The sequence below is a fragment of the Ovis canadensis genome, chromosome X (genome assembly GCF_042477335.2).
Source record: "Ovis canadensis isolate MfBH-ARS-UI-01 breed Bighorn chromosome X, ARS-UI_OviCan_v2, whole genome shotgun sequence".
Taxonomy (NCBI): Eukaryota; Metazoa; Chordata; class Mammalia; order Artiodactyla; family Bovidae; genus Ovis; species Ovis canadensis.
The window spans coordinates 62,219,639-62,242,460 of record NC_091727.1 but is presented as its reverse complement, the minus strand read 5'-3'; the positions used below and the strand labels follow the sequence as shown (position 1 = coordinate 62,242,460).

At 38.8% G+C, this 22,822-nt stretch overlaps 1 protein-coding gene across 6 annotated transcripts in view; it reads left to right on the top strand.

The window, feature by feature from the left end:
- The window catches only part of OPHN1 (oligophrenin 1), a 585,383-nt gene that overhangs the window by 414,176 nt on the left and 148,385 nt on the right, over window positions 1-22,822 (top strand). For 4 of the 6 annotated variants that reach the window (XM_070290278.1, XM_070290274.1, XM_070290279.1 and 1 more), the window contains exons 16-18: window positions 14,339-14,423; window positions 19,680-19,738; window positions 20,878-20,983. In XM_070290278.1, coding sequence (XP_070146379.1) covers window positions 14,339-14,423; window positions 19,680-19,738; window positions 20,878-20,983 — 250 coding nt within the window. The remainder of the gene's footprint in view (window positions 1-14,338; window positions 14,424-19,679; window positions 19,739-20,877; window positions 20,984-22,822) is intronic. The other 2 variants (XM_070290276.1, XM_070290277.1) reach the window with 1 other exon arrangement.

Below are 22,822 nucleotides of genomic sequence, written 5' to 3'. Positions count from 1 at the left end.
ATTACCCCAGTCTTATAAAACCACATGTATGCAGTTCTAACCTTGGAGAGTCACCTGTCCTGAACTCTAACCCAAGAGAGCTGCTGAATAGGCTGTGCCACCCAAACCATGGGAGCAGAGCTGTCCAAAGCCTTGGGGACCTGACCACTACCAAATATGTCTAGAAGGCAAGATCCCCACTCAAACTGGCCTTAAGATGTGGGACTTGATCAATCCTAGTACCCCCTTTCAATTTTTCTATTTCTATCTTTTAGAGTGAGAGTGTTGGTTCTATGCCTATCCCATATCTATTTTGGAAGCATCTAACTTGTTTTCAGAGGTTGCCAGCTAGGGAGCACATTGCCTCAGGATGAATTATCTTACCCATATCTGATTTATATGATATGTAGCTGAGGCATTCAACTTAGACATTTTTAAAATCATAGATTTTTATTTAATCTGATATATTAAGAATATTATCAATTTAATGTGTAATATAATAAATTATTAATGAGGTATTTTATACTATAATTTGTACTAATTGTTCAAAATATGGTGTCCATTTGATATGTAAATAATATCTCAATTCAAAATAACTATTTTTCCTTCCATTTTTATTGAGATATAATTGACTTTGAGTGTTTGGGTGTCTCCTGCAGAGATATGGGTGAGCAGGGGCCTTCTGCGGGAACAGGGGCTCTGGCTGCCGCAGACCTAGGAGGCACAGCGTGTGAGCCCCACCATAGCGCCACTGAGCAGATAACCCACAAACTAGAGAACAATTATACCAAAGAAGTTCATGCACAGTTGCAAAAGTTCTAGGGCCCACAGTAGATTTCCCAACCTGGGGATCCAGCAAAGGGGCTGAGAACCCCCAGGGAATTTGACTTTAAAGGCCAGTGCGATTTGATTACAGAATTTTCACAGGACTGGAGGAAGAGGCTCTTGGAGGTCTCAAACAAAACCTTATATGCACCAGGACCCAGGAGAAAGTAGCAGTGACTCCACAAGAGACTGAGCCAGACTTGTCTGTGAGTGTCTAGGAATCTCCAATGGAGATGTGGGTCAACATGACCTGCCATGGAGTCAGAGACACTGAATACAACATCCTGGCATAAGTCCTTTTGAAGGAGGTTGAGATTAACACCATTACCTCTACAGTAACTTGGCCTGAGGCCAAACTATAGAGAGGGAACACAGCCCCACACATCAACAGAAAATTGGATCAGAGCAAGACCAAGATTCCCCCACAGCCAGCCTTTCCCATAAGGAAGCTTCCACAAGCCTCTTATCCTTATCCATCAGAGGGCAAACAAAATGGAAACCACAATTACAGAAAACAAACCCAACTGATCACTTGGATCACAACCTTGTCTAACTCACTGAAACTATGAGCCATGCCAAGATGGAGGGGTCATGGTGGAGAGTTCTAACAAAACGTGGTCCACTGGAGAAAGGAATGGCAAACTACTTCAGTATTCTTGCTTTGAGAACCCCATGAACAGTATAAAAAGGCAAAAAGATAGGACACTGAAAGATGAACTCCCCAGGTTGGTAGGTGTCCAATATGCTACTGGAGAACAGAGGAGAAATAGCTCCAGAAAGAATGAAGAGATTAAGACAAAGTGAAAACAATGCCCAGTTCGTGGATGTGACTGGTGATGGAAGTAGAGTCCAATGCTGAAAAGAACAGTATTGTATAGGAACCTGGAATGTTAGGTCCATGAATCAAGGTAAATTGGAAGTGGTCAAATAGAGATGACAAGAGTGAATATCCACGTTTTAGGAATCCATGAACTAAAATGGACCAGAATGGGTAAATTTAACTCAGATGACCATTATATCTATTACTGTTGGCAAGAATCCCTTAGAAAAAGTGGAGTAGTCCTCATAGTCAACAAAAGAGTCTTAAATGCAGTACTTGGGTGCAATCTCAAAAATGACAGAATGATCTCTGTTCGTTTCCAAGACAAGACATTCAATATCACATAATCCAAGTCTATCCACCAACCATTAATGCCAAAGAAACTGAAGTCTAATGTTTCTATGAAGATCTACAAGAACTTCTAGAACTAACACCAAAAAAGGTGTCCTTTTCATCATAGGGGACTGGAATGAAAAAGTAGGAAGGCAAGAGATACCTGGAGTAACAGGCAACTTTGGCCTTGGAGTAAAAAATGAAGCAGGGCAAAGGCTAACAGAGTCTTGCCAAGAGAACGCACTGGTCGTAGCAAACACCCTCTTCCAACAACACAAAGACGACTCTACACATGGACAAAACCAGATAGATGGTCAATACAGAAATCTGACTGATCATATTCTTTGCAGCTGAAGATGGAAAAGCTCTATAGAGTCAGCAAAATCAAGACCAGGAGCTGCCTGTGGCTCAGATCATGAACTCCTCTTTGAAAATTCAGACATAAATTGAAGAAAGTAGGGAAAACCACTAGGCCATTCAGGTGTGACCTAAATCGAATCCCTTGTGATTATATAGTGGAAATGAGAAATAAATTCAAGGGATTAGATCTGATAGACAGAGTGCCTGAAGAACTATGGACAGAGGTTCGTATCATTGTACAGGAGGTGGTGATTAAAACCATCCCCAAGAAGAAGAAATGCAAAAAGGCAAATGGTTGTCTGAGGAGGCCTTACAATTATCTGAGAAAAGAGAAGCAAAAGACAGAGGAGAAAAGGAAAGATATACCTAACTGAATGCAGAGTTCCAAGAAAGAGCAAGGAGAGATAAGAAAGCCTTCCTCAGGGATCAATGCAAAGAAATAGAGGAAAACAATAGAATGGGAAAGGCAAGATACTTCTTTAAGAACTTTAGAGATACCAAGGGAATAGTTTATACAAAGATGGACACAATAAAAGACATAAATGGTATGGACCTAACAGAAGCAGAAGATATTTAGAAAAGGTGGCAAGAATACACAGAAGAACTATACAAAAAAGATCTTAATGACCCAGATAACCATGAAGGTGTGATCACTCACCCAGAGTCTGATATACTGGAGTGTGCAGTCAATTTACGTTAGGAAGCATTACTATGAACAAAGCTAGTGGAGTTGATGAAATTCCAGCTGAGCTATTTCAAATCCTAAAAGATGATGCTATGAAAGTGCTGCACTCAGTATGCCAGCAAATTTAGAAAACGCAGCCGCAACCATAGGATTGGAAAAGGTCAATTTTCATTCCAATTCTAAAAAAAGGCAATGCCAAAAAATGTTCAAGCTACTGCAGAATTGCACTCATCTCACACTAGTACAGTAATGCTCAAAAATCTCCAGGTTAGGCTTCAACAATACACTAACTGATAACTTAATCAGTTCAGGCTGGATTTAGAAGAGGCAGAGGAAGAAGAGATCAAATTGCCAACATCTGTTGGATCATAGAAAAAGCAAGAGAATTCCAGAAAAAAACATCTACTTCTGCTTCACTGAGAACGCTAAATCCCTTGACTTTGTGTTTCACAACAAACTGTGGAAAATTCTAAACAGACAGGAATACCAGACCACCTTACCTGCTTCCTGATAAATGTGTATGCATGTCAAGAAGTAACAGTTAGAACTGGACATGGAACAACAGACTAGTTCAAAATTGGGAAAGAAGTATGTCAAGGCTGTATATTGTCACCTTGCTTATTTAACTTATATGCAGAGTACATCATGCCACATGCCAGACTGTATGAAGAACAAGCTTGAATCAAGATTGCCAGGAGAAATATCAATAAGCTCAGATATGTAGACACCACCCTTATGGCAGGAAAGTGAAGAGGAACTAAAGAATCTGTTGGTGAAAGTGAAAGAAGAGAGTGAAAAAACTGGCTTAAAACTCAGCATTCAAATAACAGAGATCATGGCATCCACTCCCATCACTTCATAGTAAATAGATGGGGGAGCAATGGAAATGGTGAGAGACTTTATTTTCTTGGGCTCCAAAATCACTGCAGATGGTGACTGTAGCCATAAAATTAAGAGATGCTTGCTCCTTGAAAGAAAAGCTATGACAAACCTAGATACCATATTAAAGGGCAGAGACATTACTGACAAAGGTCCGTCTAGTCAAAGCTATGGTTTTTCCAGTAGTCATGTATGGATGTGAGAGTTGGACCATAAAGAAACCTGAGCGCCAATGAATTGTTGTTTTCAAACTGTGGTATTGGAGAAGGTTCTTGAGAGTCACTTGGACAGCAAGGAGATCAAATCAGTCAATCCTAAAAGAAATCAGTCGTGAATATTCATTGGAAGGACTGATGCTGAAGCTGTAACTCCTATACTTTGGCCACCTGATGTGAAGAACTGACTCATTGGAAAAGATCCTGATGTTGGGAAAGACTCAAGGCAGGAGGAGAAGAGGTTGACAGAGGATGAGATGGTTGAATGGCATCACTGACTCGAGCTCTGGGTGTTGGTGATGGACAGGGAAGCCTGGTGTGCTGCAGTCCATGGGGCACAAAGAGTCTGACATGACTGAATGACTGAAATGAAGTTTAAGGTATACAGAAAAATGATTTAATTTACATGCTCAGTCGCTTCAGTTATGTCCCACTCCTTTGCGACCCCATGTCGCCTGCCAAGCTCCTGTATCCATGGGATTCTCCTTGCAAGCATACTGGAATGGGTTGCCATGGCTTCCTCCAGAGGATCTTCTTGACCCAGGGAATGAACTTACATCTCTTATGTCTCCTGCATTGTCAGGCAGGTTCTTTACCACTTGCACCACCTGGGAAGCCTGATTTGACTTACTTATATCATGAAATGATTACCACAATAAGCTTAGTAAAAATGCATAGTCTCATATAAATAAAGCGTAAAAGAAGTAGAAAATAAAATTTACTCTCTTAACAACTTTCATGTATAGGATACAGCAGAGTTAATTATCTTTGTCATGTTGTAAATTACATATTGAGTACTTATTGATCTTCTAACTAGATGTTTATAGCTTTGACCACCTTCATCTAGTTCCCCATTTCCCCCATCCCTTGTCTCTGGTGACCACAGGGCTGATCTCGTTTTCTCTGAATTTGTGTGTTTTTGAAGTACAGTTGACCTACAACACTGTATTAGTTTCTGGTACACAAAATAGTAATTTGATATTTCTTTACATTTCAAAGTGATCACCAGATAATTATAGTTTTCATCTGTCAGCTTACAAAGATATTATATAATTATTGACTATATTCCCCATACTATACATTTCATAATGTATCTGGCAGTTTAATCTCCCTCACCTATTTCTCTCCTCCCCTCAACTACTACTCCACTGATAAATAACCTCTTTGTTTGGTTATATTGTTGCATTTGTTTTTATTTTTATTCCACATATAAGTGAAATCATATAGTATTTGTCTATCTTTGTCTGATTTATATCACTTAACATAATACCCTCTAGGTTCATCCAAGTTGTGACAAATAGCAAGATTTCATTCTTTTCATGGCTGAGTAGTATTTCACTGTGTATATATACAACTTATTGTTTATCCATTCATCTATCTATAGACACTTAGGTTGAACCTCCATATTTTGGCTATTGTAAATAAAGCTGCATATATGATCCATGTATCTTTTTGAATTAGTATTTTCATTTTCTTCACATATGAAATTTCTAGATTGTATTGTAGTTTTTCAGTTTTTTAGAGGATCTCCATATTGTTTTCTAGGGCCTACACTAGTATACATTTCTACCAACAGTGAGTGAGGGTTCTTTACTCCATATCTTCACCAACACTTGTTATTTCTTGTCTTTTTGGTAATAGCCATTCTGACAGATGTGTGGTGTTAGCTCATTGTAGCTCGTTTGAGCTGCATCTCCCTCATGATCAGTGATGTTGAACATCTTTTCATGTGCCTGTGGCTATCTGTATATCTTCTTTGGAAAAATCTCTATTCATGTCCTCTGTCATTTTTTAAATTGAGTTGTTGCTCTTTTTAAAGTCAAATATATGATTTATTTTTATATTTTGAATATAGAAATATTATATAATAGATATATATTATCCTTGTTGGATATATCCTTGTTGTGTATGTGAATATGTATGCATATATATATAATATATATATTTATAGTTGTGTATATATATATATATTAATATATATAGTTTTGTTTTTGTTTAGTCGTTAAGTCATGCCTGACTCTTTTGTACCCCCATGGACTATAGTCTGCCAGGCTTCTTTGTCCAAGTGGTTTCCCAGGCAAGAATACTGAAGTGTATTGCCATTTCCTTCTCCAGTGGATCTTCCTGATCCAGGGATCAAACCTGGGTCTTCTTCCCAGGAGGTGCAGTGGTAAAGAACCCATCTGCCTATACAAGAGACATAGAGATGCAGGTTCAATTCCTGGGTCAGAAAGATCCCCTGGAAAAGGAAATGGCTCCCCAATCCAGTATTTTTGCCTGGAAAATCCCATGGATAGAGGAGGTTGGAAGGCTACTATCCATGGGGTTACAAAGAATTGGACACAACTGGGCGACTTTATATACACAGAGACACGTATTCTTGGAGAATTAATCCTTCTGTTTAATGACCCTCTTTACCCCTGATAATTTTCCTTAATCTGCTTTATTTGAAATGAATGGAACTACCTCAGTTTTTTATTCATTAATGTTAGTATGGTGTATCTTTCTCTATCCCTTTTAGTTTCAGAAGTTCCTACTGACATTTCTTCAGGTTCACTGATTATTTTCTCAACTGTGTCCATCAATGAAATTCTTCATTTCTGTTATGGTGTTTTTGATTTTTAAATTTTCCTTTTGATTTTTTCTTACAGTTTCTATCTCTCCACTTACATTAATCCAATTCATTGTTTTATGTTAACCACTTTATTCATTATGATCCTTAGTGTACTAATCAATTATTTAAATTCCCAGTTTGATAATTGTTTCTCTTGCATTTATTTCTGCCCTAATTTTTATAATTTCTTTCCTTCTACTAATCCTGGGCTTCTTCATTTCTTCCTTTTCTATTTGCTTTAAGTGTAGTGTTAGGTTATTTATTTTACTTTTTTCTTTTTTCTTGAGGTTTGCCTGTATTGCTATGAACCTTCCCCTTAGCACTGTTTTCACAGTGTCCCACAGGTTTGGGGTTGTTGTGTTTTCATTTTCATTCATTTCTATGCATATTTTGATTTCTTTTTTTTTTAATTTCTTCTGTGATTTTTTGGTTATTCAGAAGCGTGTTGTTCAGCCTCCATATGTTGGAATTTTTAATAGTTTTTCTCCTGTAATTGACATCTAACCTTACTGCATTGTGATCAGCAAAAAGGTGCTTGGGATAATTTCAGTTTTTTTGAATTTATCACGGCTAGTTTTATGGCCCAGGATGTGATCTATCCTGGGGAAGTTTCCGTGTGCTCTTGAGAAAAAGGTGAAATTCATTGTTTTAGGTTTGAATGTCCTATAGATATCAATTAGGTTTAACTGGTCCATTGTATCATTTAAAGTTTATGTTTCCTTGCTAATTTTCTGTTTAGTTGATCTATCCATAGGTGTGTATATCTACCCATAGGGGTATTAACGTCTACAATTATTACTGTGTTAGTCTTAATTTCCCCTTTCATACTTGTTAGCATTTGCCTTACATATTGCAGTGCTCCAATGACAGGTGCATATATATTTATAATTCTTATATCTTCTTCTTGAAGTGATCCTTTGACCATTCACAGCTTTTATTTCAAAGTCTATTTTATCTGACATGAGTATTGCTACTCCTGCTTTCTTTTGGCCTCTATTTGCATGCAATATCTTTTTCCAGCCTTTCACTTTCAGTCTGTATGTGTCCCATGTTTTAAGGTGGGTCTCTTGTAGACAGCATATATAGGGGTCTTTTTTTTTTTTTCTTTTTAATCCATTCAGCCAGTCTTTGTCTTTTGGTTGGGGCATTCAACCCCTTTACAATTAAGGTAATTATTGATAAGTATGATCCCGTTGCTGTTTACTTTCATATTTTGGGTTCCAGTTTATACACCTTTTCTGTGTTTCCTTTCTAGAGATCATTTAGCATTTGTTGAAGAGCTGGTTTGGTGGTGCTGAATTCTCTCAGCTTTTGCTTGTCTGTAAAGCTTTTTATTTCTCCTTCATAGTTGAGTGAGATCCTTGCTGAGTACAGTAATCTGGGATTTAGGTTTTTCTCTTTCATCACTTTAAATATGTCCTGCCATTCCCTTCTGGCCTGAAGAATTTCTATTGAAAAATCAGCTGTTATCCTTATGGGAATCCCCTTGTGTGTTATTTTTTGTTTTTCCCTTACTGCTTTTAATATTTGTTATTTGTGTTTGATCTTTCTTAATTTGATTAATATGTGTCTTGGGGTGTTTCGCCTTGGGTTTATCCTGTTTGGGACTCTCTGGGTTTCTTGCACTTGGGTGACTATTTCCTTCCCCATTTTAGGGAAGTTTTCAACTGTTATCACCTCAAGTATTTTCTCATGGCCTTTCTTTTCGTCTTCTTCTTCTGGGACTCCTATGGTTCTAATGTTGGGGCGTTTGACATTGTCCCAGAGGTCTCTGAGGCTGTCTTCATTTCTTTAAATTGCTTTTTCTTTTTTCCTCTCTGCTTCATTTATTTCCACCATTCTATCTTCTACCTCACTTATCCTATCTTCTACCTCAGTTATTCTCCTGTTGGTTCCCTCTAGAGTATTTTTTCATCTCATTTATTGCATTATTCATTATTGATTGACTCTTTTTTATTCCTTCTAGTTCCTTGTTAAACATTTCTTGCATCGTCTCAGTTCTTTTCTCCAGGCCATTTATCTGTAACTCCATTTTGTTTTCAAAATTTTGAATCATTTTTACTATCATTATTCTGAATTCTTTTCAGGTAGACTCTCTATCTCCTCCTCTTTTGTTTGGTTTGGTAGGCATTTATCATGTTCCTTTACCTGCTGAGTATTTCTCTGCCTTTTCATCTTGTTTAGATTGCTGTGTTTGGGGTGCCCTTTCTGTATTCTGGCAGTTTGTGGTTCCTCTGTATTGTGGAGGTTCCTCCCTGTGGGTGTGGTTGGACGAGTAGCTTGTTAAGCTTTCCTGGTTAGGGAATCTTGTGTTGGTGTTCTATTGGGTAGAGCTGGATTTCTACTCTCTGGAGTGCAATGAAGTGACCAGTAGTGAGTTTTGAGATGTCAGTGGGTTTGTTGTGACTTTGGGCAGCCTGTATATATAAGCTCAGGGCTGTGTTCCTGAGATGCTGGAGAATTTGCATGGTATGTCTTGCTCTGGGACTTGTTGGATCTTGGGTGGAGCTTGGTTTCAGTGTAGGTATGGAGGCTTTTGGATGTGCTGTTATTAATTAATGTTCCCTGGAGTCAGGAGGTCTCTGGTGTTCTCAGGTTTTGGACTTAAGCCTCCTGCCTCTGGTTTTTAGTCTTATTCTTACTGTAGCATCAAGACTTCTCCATCTATGCAACACCGATGATAAAACATATAGGTTAATGGAGAAAACATTCTCCACAATGAAGGACACCCAGAAAGGTTTGCTGAATTACATGGCGAAGAGGGGGAATCAAAAGACGAGAGAGCAGTCTAGCCAGTAATCAAACCCCTATGTGCTCTCCACAGCCTGGAACACCCAGAGAGATGCATGGAGTTACATAGAGAAGAGAAGAGGAAGGAAGGAGATAGAGGTGACCAGGAGGAGAAGTCAGTTCATTCGCTTAGTCGTGCCTGACTCTTTGTGACCCCATGAACTGCAGCATGCCAGGCCTCCTTGTCCATCACCAATTCCTGGAGTCCACCCAAACCCATGTCCATCAAGTCGGTGATTCCATCCAACCATCTCATCCTCTGTCATCCCCTTCTCCTCCCATCCTCAATCTTTCCCAGCATCAGGGTCTTTTCCAATGAGTCAGCTCTTTGCATCAGGTGGCCAAAATATTGGACTTTCAGCTTCAACATCAGTTCTTCCAATGAACACCCAGGACTGATCTCCTTTAGAATGGACTGGTTGGATCTCCTTGCAGTCCAAGGGACTCTCAAGAGTCTTCTCTAATACCAAAGTTCGAAAGCATCAGTTCTTCAGTGCTCAGCTTTCTTTATAGTCCAACTCTCACATCCATACATGACCACTGGAAAAAACATAGCCTTGACTGGACGGACTTTTTTTGACAAAGTGATGTCTCTGCTTTTCAATATGCTGTCTAGGTTCCTCATAACTTTCCTTCCAAGTAGTAAGCATATTTTCATTTCATGGCTGCAGTCACCATCTGCAGTGATTTTGGAGCCCAGAAAAATAAACTCAGCCACTGTTTCCACTTTTTCCCCATCTGTTTGCCATGAAGTGATGAGACTGGATGCCATGATCTTAGTTTTCTAAATGTTGAGCTTTAAGTCACTTTTTCACTCTCCTCTTTCACTGTCATCAAGAGGCCCTTTAGTTCTTCTTCACTTTCTGCCATAAGGGTGGTGTCCTCTGCATATCTGAAGTTATTGATATTTCTGCATTTAAGTTAAATAAGCAGGGTGACAATATACAGCCTTGAAGTACTCCTTTTCCTATTTGGAACCAGTCTGTTGTTCCATGTCCAGTTCTAACTGTTGCTTCCTGACCTGCATATAGGTTTCTCAAGAGGCAGGTCAGGTGCTTTGATGTTCCCATCTCTTTCAGAAGAGGGGGCATTAAAATGAAAGAGACAGATCTAGCCAGTAATCAGTTCCCTAAGTGTTCTCCAGAGCCCAGAATACTGAAAGAGATTCACAGAGTTGGGTAGAGAAGAGAATGGGGAGGGAGGAGATAGAGGTTACCTAGGGGAGAAAAAGGAGAGTCAAAAAGGGGAGAGGGAAGTCAAGCCAGTAATCACACTCCTGAGTAAAAATGGGTACTGAAGATTGGCTTCTTAAAGGTACAAAATTGATAACAAATACCAAAAAGCAAAGATAAAAATGTAGAGTAGAGATTAGACTGTCAAAAATACAATGTTAAAAAAAATCACAAAGATTATAAAATATATATATGAAGTTTGCTTTAAAAATAGGATCTTTTTTGCAAGGTAATAGTTATAAAATTAAAATTAAAGGAGTATTAGAGGGCTTAAAATTTAAAAAAATTAAATGATAATAGTAAAAATATATCTAGGAATTTCTCTAGAGCTGTTGAGGGCAGTGTGGGGTCTGTTCAGTTTCAGATAGTTCCCCCTTCCAGCTTATACTTCTCAAGATCTATAGGCCCCTTCCTACATATTTGGTGCTTATTACAGGGTTTTTATCTGTTGCACCTGTCACTTCCAAAGCAGTTCCCTCTGTTTATTTTGGCTTCTTCTGTTTGCAAGTCTCTTCAGTGTCTTAATTTCTTCCCTGGCACAAGGGAGTGAAGCTGGTCACTTATTTATTCAGTCGTGCTGAGAGGAGGGAGGAACACTGCTAACAAATATCACTGGTGTGTGTGGGGAGTGCTCAGTGTCTTGGCCACACTGGGTTTGCCCCTGCTCATGGTGTGTGTGCTTTCCCAGTCTACACTGCTTAGGCTCTGGGTTGCTCTGCAGGAGAACTGTCTAAAGCGGGGCCTGGGTTGTGAGCACTTCCCAAGTCTAAGCCACTCAGGTTCTGGTTCTTGGGTACTCCACAAACGTTCAGACTTGGTTGGGCCTTTGTTTTGTGCCCTTCCCTGGTCCGAGCAGCTCAGGCGACCAGGTGCTTGGCGAGCGTGCTCTCCTTAGGTGCAGTGAATCTTATCACCTCCCCTGTCCCAGCTGCTTGGTTTCCAGGTTGCACCATCTCAGGTGAGCTGTGTGTCTCTTTTGGGGAGCTGATCTCTGGCTGCAACCCTCCCGGCAGATGTCATCTGTCCAGGATCCCAGGAAGACTTGGTTGGCCACTGGGAACCAGCTCCTAGTTTGGTGGAGGATCCCGTCTCTGGGGCTGAGTTTGACCCTTTTAGGCTCTGGCTGCCACCTGCCTGCCTCCCTGCCTCCGGCGGGGGATGGGCCAGTCTGCTCCTGGCTAGCTCCTCTGGTATTAGCTCAGTCCTTTGTTCTGTGAGTGGGCCTGGCCGTGTCTTATGTTAGGGCTTTTTGTGGGAAAGTTTTCTCTCTCTCTCTTTTTTTATTTTTACTTCTCTCTCTGGCTATCCCACAGTTTGGATTACTGTCTCACGTTAGCTCCCTCAGCTTGCCCTCAGAGCATTCAGTCCTGGTCCTTACCCTAAGCAATGCAGCCCGCACCTCTCTGTTCATCCACTGCTTGCTGGTGGCCGATGCAAATGTTGGGGCAACTTCTCCACTGGGAATTGCCATTGGGCATGTAATCTGTGGGTTTTATTTATTTATTTATTTATTTATTTTTCCTCCCAGTTATGTTACCCTCCAAGATTCCAAAACTTCCCACAGACCAGCTGGTGAGAGAGTTTCCTTTTGTTTGGGAACTTCTTTTTTATGACTCCCTCCCCAGGAAGGAGCTCAATCCCTAACTTGTCTCTCTTTTTATCTTCTATATTTTGTCCTACCTCCTTTCGAAGACAATGGGCTGCCTTTCTGGCTGTCCTCTGCCAGCATTCAAACGTTATTTTGTGGAATTTGCTCAGCGTTCAAATGTTCTTTTGATGAATTTGTGGGGGAGAAAGTGGTCACCCTGTACTATTCCTCCACCATCTTAGGACTGCCCTCATCTTTTAGTGTTTTCTAATGATTTTTGTTCCAAGCCAGACATGATGGGTAAAAGGAACTGAGGTAAACAGGTTTTAGTGAGAGGTTTTATTTATCTGACTAGAGTTTAATCTGTTTTTTGTTTGCTTTTTCTGTACATGTCAGAAGCTCAACTTACCTCTGGTGTTCTTTTTATTATATTGATTGTCTTTTGTTTTCCTTAGAGTCTTCTTAAATGTTTCTGAGAATACTTCTTTTAGTCACTTTCCTTTGTTATTATCCAGGAAGTCTGTTGATGTGGTGGTAAATTGTGAGGAGAGAGGTAGAATTATATAATTCTACAATCATGTCTCAGCACTTCTTTTTATTAAATTATTTTAATTGGAGGATAATTACTTTACAGTATTGTGATGATTTTTGCCATACATCAATATGAATCGGCCACAGGTATACATATGTCCCCCCATTCTGAACTCCCCTCCCACCTCCGTTCCTACCCTATCCCTCTGGGTTGTCTCAGAGCACTGTCTTTGTGTGCCCTCCCTCATGCATCGAACTTGTACTGGTCATGTATTTTACATATGGTAATATACGTGTTTCAATGCTATTCTCTCAAATCACCCCACCCTCATCTTCTCCCACAGAGTCCAGAAGTCTCTTCTTCACATCTGTGTCTCTTTTGCTGTCTTGCATATAAGGTTGTCATTACCATCTTTTTAATTTCCATATGTATGCATTAATATACTGTATTGGTGTTTCTCTTTCTGACTTACTTCACTCTGTATGATAGGCTCCAGGTTCATAAACACCTCATTAGAACTTATTCAAATGCATTCCTTTTTATAGTCGAGTAATGGTCCTTTGTCTATCTGTACCACAACTTACTTATCCATTTATCTGCTGATGGACATCTAGGTTGCTTCCATGTCCTTCGTATTGTAAATAGTGCTTCAGTGAACATCAAGGTGTATGTGTCTCTTTCAATTCTGGTTTCCTTGGGGTGAATGCTCAGTATTTTACTGAACCTGTGCTTCTCGCTTATGATCTTCACAAATGTTGTTCAGTTTTGTTTCAGTTTTCCCCCTTAGAAGAGACAGGGAGGCATTCCAGTTCTCAAGTTGTGAATTTCCCCTTTCCAAGGTCAGCCAAGCTCTGGTAAAATAGTTTCTCTTGAGGGTAGGTCTCATTAAGAAAAATGAAATGCTCTGTGCATATTTTTAAATGGCTAATTTTCTTATCCGCTTTTCAGAATGACAGTAACATGATGGAATTTTTCTCAGATCTTCACTGTGAGAATCTGATAAGGCTCCTGTAGGTAAAACTCCCAAAAGCTTAGGAGTCCCCTAGGACTGGGCCTGCTTAAAATTTTTAACTCTCAAGCCTGTTCACACTGAGCTTCTAGCAATTTGCCAATTATTGATTAGGTTTTCATCACCCTGCACTGGTTCCCAAGGACTTCTCTGCTCTTGGGCTTCTGCCCTATGTGTTTTGATTCTCTGTGTCTGCTTATCTGTTTCTTCAGCTTGCCCTATGACCTCAGTTCTCTGATGGAGCTAAGAGGAGTTGATTTTCAGGTTGTTCCATTTTTTTGTCTTCTTGTGTGAATGAAAGAGTTGACTTCCGAGCTCCTTGCATGCTTACCTGGAATGCAAGGGAATTTTTTGATACCTGAAAACTGGTTAGAGTAACTATCTTTTAATTAATGTACTTTATTTTTCTTTTAAAGGGGTAAAATCTAATATCTTGTTGAAAAATAACTTTTTTCATTTTTTTTTCCTCTTGAATAGATCCTAAATGCCCAGGAGATATTGATTTTCATAATAGTGACTGGGACATTAAGACAATCACCAGCTCCTTGAAATTCTACCTCAGGTATGTCTGATATGATTTGGAGCATTGCTTTTCAGAATTGATGGAATTTGGATGGATGGAGATGGAGTTAATGTAGTCCCAATTTTGGGAGGTTAGATAGAATTGCTAAAGAAAAAAGAATGAACAGAATTTTTGTTAAAGAAAAATGTGCATTAGGAACCTTTTTTAAATTGGGAATTTAAGCAAGGGAAACATCAAAATAATAGAATTATTATTGAAATGTGGATTTCATTTGAAGAAAATTTGCTTTAAAAACAATTTGAAGGTTTGCCTTTGTGCACAGAGTGATATCACGGTGGGTTCACCAGCAAACTCAGGAGTTGTGAAAACTCAAGGTTGTTAACCTGTATTGTTGAATAATAATAATTTTGAAACATTAAATTGCATTTACACAAACATAATTTGTGTATTTGTTTGTATTTTTTAATAATGTGAATAAAACCCCCCCAAAAAAACAAATATAAAAAAGTTAGAACTGAAAAAGAAAAACAAATGTTAGAACTAAATGAAGTGATGGCAGTAGGAAAAAATTAACTCATGAGCAAAATATGGGGATACACAATGACAGTTTATTGGTATAACTTTATATTGCATAAAATTATTTGTGACATATATACTTTTTAAACTCATTCATTTCTTACCATTTTCTATGTCCCATAGTATGCACTATACTTTATGTGCTAAAATGTCTTTTCAATTATTGTACTCTTTAGTCATTAAAATAGCTATTTATGATATGAGAAATATCATTAATCCAAATAGATTGGGTCCCAGATATTATTATTAAATGACCTTCTGCTATTGCATCATCTTAGAACTTTAAGTAAATATGAATGCTCTTTCCAGGAGTATTTCTCTTGCATTTGCCAAAGAAGAAAAGTCACTGTTCTAGGAGGGTTTATTCTGTGCTAGGCAATGTTCTAGTTGCTTATGTTGACAATATCATTGTAATCTTATGAGGTAGGTGTTACCATACTTATTTTACAGATGAAGAATTACAACATACTTTCTCCGTCGTTAAGTAATATTCATGATCACAACTCATATTATTTGAACCTAAGTATCTCTAACTTGTAAAGCCACTGGTATTAGAGCATCTTATTTCGCTATTCTCCACATCCCAGGGGCTGTGACTTTCTTGGAATTGCTTGGGTAATTTAGTAATGACAGAGCAATCTGCTATGCACACTTTCAGGAGACTTATGATGATGATAATAGTGCAAATAAATGACTCTATGTCTCTAGCCTCTTTAAAAGGAGTTACTTTTTAAATAGATTTATGTAGGGTAATTCCCTCCCACATTTTATCTTTCCCAGCTCATTGTATAATAAGCAGTGAAGCCCATTTGAAATATGAACCTGAAACTTTGAATGGCCAGCACCTCCAATAAGAGATATTTATTGTTGAGAGTCTTATGAGCCTTTAATATGTACTAGCCAGTTAACACCTTTTCGATTTCTTTTTTAAAAAATTGTGTTGGTATTTTCAAAATGAACTTGTGTTGGTATCTTCAAAATGAACTTGCTTCATCTGTGTTTTAGACACCTAATTCACCCCTTGTCTCCAATGTTTCTAGAAAATTACTCTAAAAACCATCCCTTCTCTCTTCTGCATCTTTAACCTTTCTCATTTAATGGATTCTTTCCTCTGAACATACAAATAGGAAGACCCCAACCACAGAAAACTAACCAAAATGATCACATGGATCACAACTTTGTGTAACTCAGTGAAATTATGAGCCATGCCATGTAAGGCCAGCCAAGACGGATGGGTCATAGTGGAGAGTTCTGGCAAAATGTGGTCCACTGGAGAAGGGAATGGCAAACCACTTCAGCACTCTTGCCTTGAGAACCCCATGAACAAATACGATCCAACATTGCACATCTCTCTAACCTTGTGTTTTGTTTCATTTATTCATTTATCCCACCATTCACTAAACCATTTAGTAAACATTTCGTGAGTACCTACTCAGTGCCTAGCATAGTATCTGGCAGTTGGTACACAGTCGTGAGTAGATATGACCTTTAAAAAGTTATAGTTGGGACTTCCCTGGTGGTCCAGTGGTTAAGGATCTGCCTGCCATTGCAAGGGTCACCGATATGCCACAGCACAATTAAGCCTGTGTGCTGCAACTGCATTTGAGGGATATGACAGTAAAGAGTAGCCCCTACACTGCAACTACAGAAAAGCTCAGCACAGCCAAAAACAAATAAATAAAACATTTTTTTAAAGTTATAGTCCAGTAGAATGGACAGACAAAAAACAATTATACAAATATAATGAACTGTAATAAGTGCTCTGAATGAAAACTGCAAAGTGCTATGCAGTCATATAATAAGAAAGCCTGATTTATTCTGGTTTTCATTTTGAACTGAGGTTTGAATTATAACTTGAAGTCAACTGACAGGGGGAGGCAGTTCCAGACAGAAATAACTTCATATGCAAAGACCTTGAAGCACAAGGAGGACCCTTTTAAGGAACTACATGTACCAGTATATGTGGAGTATTGAGTATAGAGGGAGGGAGAGATATGTAGGGCCAGATCATTCAAGGTCTTTTAGGATATGTTTAGAATTGGAGTATGAATATATATTTAAAGGAATGGGAATATACTGAAAGATTTTAAGCAGGAGGTTATATGATGAGATTTGCATTTTGAAAAAATATAGAGAGATGAGATTAGAGAGAGGTGAAATAAGTAGAGGTGGAAACCAATTAGCAGGCTACTGCTGTGGTACCGGAAAGAGATGATGCTTCTGTGGGACTAGGGAGTAGCATTAGGAATAGACAGAAATAAGCATAGTCAAGAGAATTAAGGAATAAACTTAGATATGAAGATGGAGGAGAGGGAGATAAAAGAATGACTTCCACATTTCCAGCCCATGCAACCAAATGACGGTCATACATTTACTGATTTGGGAAACATTTTTAAAAAATTACCTCATTTGAGGGAGATGACAAATTAGGTTTTAAATATGTCAAATCTAGGTGTCTTTGTAGAAACTAGGGCAAGAATTTTAAGTAGGCACTCTGATATATAGGAAATATATAGGAATGTAACTCAGAATTCTGGGCTTGAGTTAAGAAATTGGGGATCATTAACAGTGCAGATGACAATAGGAGGTAGGAGCTTAGATGAAATTGCCTAGTGAGATATTTCACCCCTTCCCAATCTAGCTTCAGTGTATGAAGTAATACACACCCCCACCTTTACTTTTAATCTCCGAGTTTACTTTTTAACCCACTGCAATCTGACTCACGCCCTCTTCTCTATGAAGCTGCTCTTGCCAAGGTCACCAGTGATTCTCAATGCTAAACACAATGGATGATTGTCAACCTTTACCTTATTTGATCTCTTTGTAGCATTTGAAGCTGTTAACAAGCCCTCCTTGAAACTTTTTGTTCTTTTGGATTCTGTTAATTCATTACTTTTGGATTTTCTCTCACCTCTTTAATCACTTTAAAAGTCCCTTTTATGGGCTTTCTATCTGGTATTTCCCAGGGCTTTCTTCTCATTTTGCTATACAGGAGGAATGGAAAATACAAATATTTACAGGAATAAGGACATGAAAATGACTGAAGGACTACTTTCATATTAAACTTGTTGCCTATAAAACCCTTACTTGCATGGCAATCCCTTTGTTTATATATAAACAGCAATATTCTTTACTCCCACAAACAACCATAGGAGCCCAATATAGACAGATCTTTCCATTTTTCAATAGAGACAGATAATATTGATCTTATATGTGAAATACTCAATTTTCTTCGTATTATGATGACTGATTCAATTCCATTTCTTTTTTACACACTATTCTGGACTGGAAAGAAATGTTGAAAGACCTCATGTAACTGTTGGCTGCCAGTTTGCCATCTCTCCTTGAGCCATGGTATTCGTTCTTATGGTTCTAATAAGCCCTGCTTCTCAGATCTGGAAAAGCACTTCATCCATCTTCCTAATAAACATCTGCCTTTGGCTATCCCAGAAACCCCTCAGACATAGCATCTCTACTTCCCTCTGAATCAATTTCTAAAATGTTCAGTCCCAAACCAGATTACTCTGGTTTTGTGTACCCAAACCAGATTACTCTGTCCCTCATCAACATTAATCTCTCCCTTATAACTGTTGAAGGAGCTGTCTTTAATGTCTTTCAAATAACTCTCCTCACCTTTTCTTTCTACCCCTAATGGCACTATTTTCATTTAGGCTTTTATTATCTCTTGCCTATATTACTACAATAAGAGCAGTGGTAAGCAGTATAACATAATGATAAAGAACATGGACTTGAGACAAACTGCTTACTTCTACCACTTACTAACTATGTGGCTTAGGATGAACTATTTAACTTTTCTGAAGTACACTTTCCTTATCTAAAAACTGGAGATAATATTAGTATCTAACTTACAGGGTTGTCATGAGAATTAAATGAGTAAATAAATGTTAAACACTTAGAACAGTGACGAGTTTGCTATTATTACCATTATTAGTGGATTGCTTCCTTCTTCTGGGCCACATACTACCCACTTTTATCATTATACTTGTTACCTTACATTGCAAATTTTGTGTATGATACTCTCCCCAACTAGACTGTTAGCTGCTTAAAGGTTTAGACTACGTCTAATTCATCTGGATTCCCAATACCTGGCACAATGCCAGTCACAAGTAGGTGTTCAGTCTATATATATATATCATACCACACAACCTGTGGGATTATAGTTCCTTGACCAGGGGTCAAACTCATGCCCCTTGAAGTGGAATTACAGAGTTTTAACCACTGGGTCACTAGGGAAGTCACTCAACCAGTATTTTTTTTGTCTAAATAAAGAAACCTATCTTAGCCTCGATTTCCTTCTCCATTAAACACGGATTTGAATTACTTCTTCACAGGATTTTTGAAGGGATCAAATGGCAGGACAGATGTAAAAGAACTTGGAAACTGAGGAACTAACAAACTGTAAGGACTTCATAGTATCAATCATAGTGGGTCCACTTTGGAATTTTGCAGGGCTGGTCTATGCCTCTTTTCACTTTGGAGAACTAGTTGGAGACCCTGCTCAAGGTCTTGGCTCATACTTTCTTCTGTTGAATTACGAGAAATGAGGATTACTCTAATAAATTTTCAGTTGAACAAAAAATGCATATAGTCATATCAATCTGTGAGCTCAGAAACTTCAGCTTTGCTTCTCACAGAACTGAGATTCTAAGGCCTCACTACTCCCTCCCCAAAGGAACTTACAGTCTTCATTAATTTCAGGAATCTTTCTGAACCTGTCATGACCTATAGACTTCACAAAGAGCTGGTCTCTGCTGCCAGTAAGTATTTATGTTACTTAGTTGATTGTGTTTTCCTGGCTTCTAACTAATATTTACAACAATAAGCCTAGAAGACTGCTTGAGGGAAAGTAAAGGAAAAAACAAACATACTTACAGGTTTTGTCCACTGTCACATGAGGATATTCTTACTTGCTAACTCACGTGCTGTGTTAGTTTTCATAAGTCAGTGTTAGTTGAGTAAATTGGAGAAAACTGACTAACTTGAGGGATGCAAAAGTTCTGAGGACTTGATTGATTGTGCCTTATATCAGAACAAGCATATTGGCTCACATTGTCAGGAAACAGCAAAATGGTTCCATTACAGTTATTGTTTCAGCTTTTTTTCAACACTTTGCCCTTTCAAATGCTTTTCAATTGTGTTGTGAATTACTACTCTTAATTTTTTAGTGCTGGCATCACAATGTTTAGATTATGAGACCAATGGTGAGACTGGAGGAATACATAGGAAATAAGGTATATATAATCACTCAAAAAGTTGGCAGCTGAAGAAGCATTCGAAGTTTTGGCTGAGGCCACTGTATGAGTATCCCTCCCTACCTCCATGTGACTCTTTTGCATTGTGCCTTGTATGGTATTGAGGAAAAAGATTCAGGGGATTTGTCCTCATAATGAATCTTTGTTGAGGCAAGAGAGCCTTGATTTTCACTCTGAGCTCTCTCAGTAATTTTCATAGGAACCTAGAGGCAGCAGCACACCTCCCAGTTCCACAAGGAAATTTGCTGGGCAAGCATTTCCAGCTGGAAGTTTACATGCGGAAAGAGCAACCTGCTGTATCTAGAATTCTGACTTGTTCTGATACAGTCTTCTCTTCTCTCTTCTGTTTTCTCTTCTCTCTTGTATATTATTCTCCTTTCTAGACTAATTTATTTGTTTTAAATCTATGTTTTTATCTTTTAGTCAGTCTCTCTCTTCCCCCTTCAGTGTCTTTGTTTCTTGGTCTCTTTCTGTCATTTTGTCCCTGTGTCTATATATCTCTCTTTTCATCTCTCAGACTTTCTATGTGTCTCTGATTATCTCTGCATGTGCACATGCATGGGTGTGTGTATGTGTGTCTGTGCATGAGAATTTGCTTAATCCAGTTGCCCAGAAGGCAAAACTCTCTCTCTGTTCTCTCTCAGAGTCTGACAACCTGGATTATCGATTGGGAGCTATTCACTCCCTGGTATATAAGCTACCAGAAAAGAACCGAGAGATGTTGGAACTTCTTATAAGACACTTGGTCAAGTAAGTAACTTCTAGGTTTTCAGGAAGAGTTCCTGTTAGAAGAATGACCCACATGATAGCACTGCAGATAAACTTTCTTTAAGCTCATTAAGTCCCGACCCCCAATTACTTCATCCTAGGCAATCTGAGTGCTCGGTGAGAAACAAGATTTTGCCTTTACCCTTGTATGTATCTTATCCAGGTCATCGTGCATCTTATTTGAGGGGTTTTCTAAGTTGCTTTGCTGTAAGATAAATCTGGTTTCAAATACCAGCTCTACCCTTTAGCTTTATAATTTTAGGAAAAGCTCTCTTAACCTCTGTTTGCTGCTGCTGCTATTGCTAATAAGTCACTTCAGTCGTGTCTGACTCTGTGCCACCCCATAGATGGCAGCCCACCAGGCTTCCCTGTCCCTGGGATTCTCCAGGCAAGAATACTGGAGTGGGTTGCCATTTCTTTCCCAATGCATGAAAGTGAAAAGTGAAAGTGAAGTCGCTCAGTCGTGTCTGACCTTCAGCGACCCCATGGACTGCAGCCTTCCAGGCTCCTCTGTCCATGGGATTTTCCATGCAAGAGTACTGGAGTTGGGTGCCATTGCCTTCTCCGAACCTCTGTTTGTTCATCTTTAAAATATGAGTAGTATTGTTTGCCCCTTAAGACTGTTGTGTGGATTTGAATGAACACAGGTAAAGTGCCTGGGAAATAGGAAGTTCTCAAGGCATGGGAGTCATGATTATAGTCATCTTCTTTGCTTGGGTATGGCAGGTAGGAAGAGAGCAGCATTTCAGAATAGATCTGGTGATAGGCTCTAAGTTGGGTGGGTATAAGGGGCATGTGTGCCCCACTGTGGTGCTTCCTGACCAGAGGGTTCAATGTTGTGAATAGAGATAAATTTACTTGACTCATCAATGTTCATCACAGCACTGTTTATAATAGCCAGGACATGGAAGCAACCTAGATGTCCATCAGCAGATGAATAGATAAGAAAGCTCTGGTACATATACACAATGGAGTATTATTCAGCCATTAAAAAGAATACATTTGAATCAGTTCTGATGAGGTGGATGAAACTGAAGCTGATTATACAGAGTGAAGTAGGCCAGAAAGAAAAACACCAATACAGTATACTAACACATATATATGGAATTTAGAAAGATGGTATGATAACCTTGTATGTGAGACAGCAAAAGAGACACTGATGTATAGAACAGTCTTTTGGACTCTGTGGGAGAGGGAGAGGGTGGGATGATTTGGGAGAATGGCATTGAAACATGTATAATATCATGTAAGAAACAAATTGCCAGTCTAGGTTCGATGCAGGATACAGGATGCTTGGGGCTGGTGCACTGGGATGACCCAGAGAGATGGTATGGAGAGAGAGGTGGGAGCGGGGTTCAGGATTGGGAACTCATGTACACCCATGGTGGATTCATGTTGATGTATGGCAAAACCAATACAGTATTATAAAGTAAAATAAAGTTAAAAAAGAAAAAAAAAGGCTGCTCTAAGGAAACAATGTGGAACAGAAAAAAGTACTGTAGCCAGGAGTGAGCAAACCTGGGTTCCAGCATCAGTTCTGCTACTTGCTTTCTTGATGATCATTGACAGGTCACTCTTAAGGCCCCTCCTACTGTGTTAAAAAGTAAATAAATGAGACAACAAGCTTAGAAAAATTGTGATGTATTCTAAGTCTATGTGACAAAATTAAGCTATCAGTACACTCATAAAAATGCATCTGGAAATCACTTCAAAAACAACATTCATATTTCCTCATTGTTTTTCATTCCTGTATAATGCCATATTGTTTGAATACACAATTATTTATACAAGTAGTCACTTATTGTTGGAGAATATCTCAAA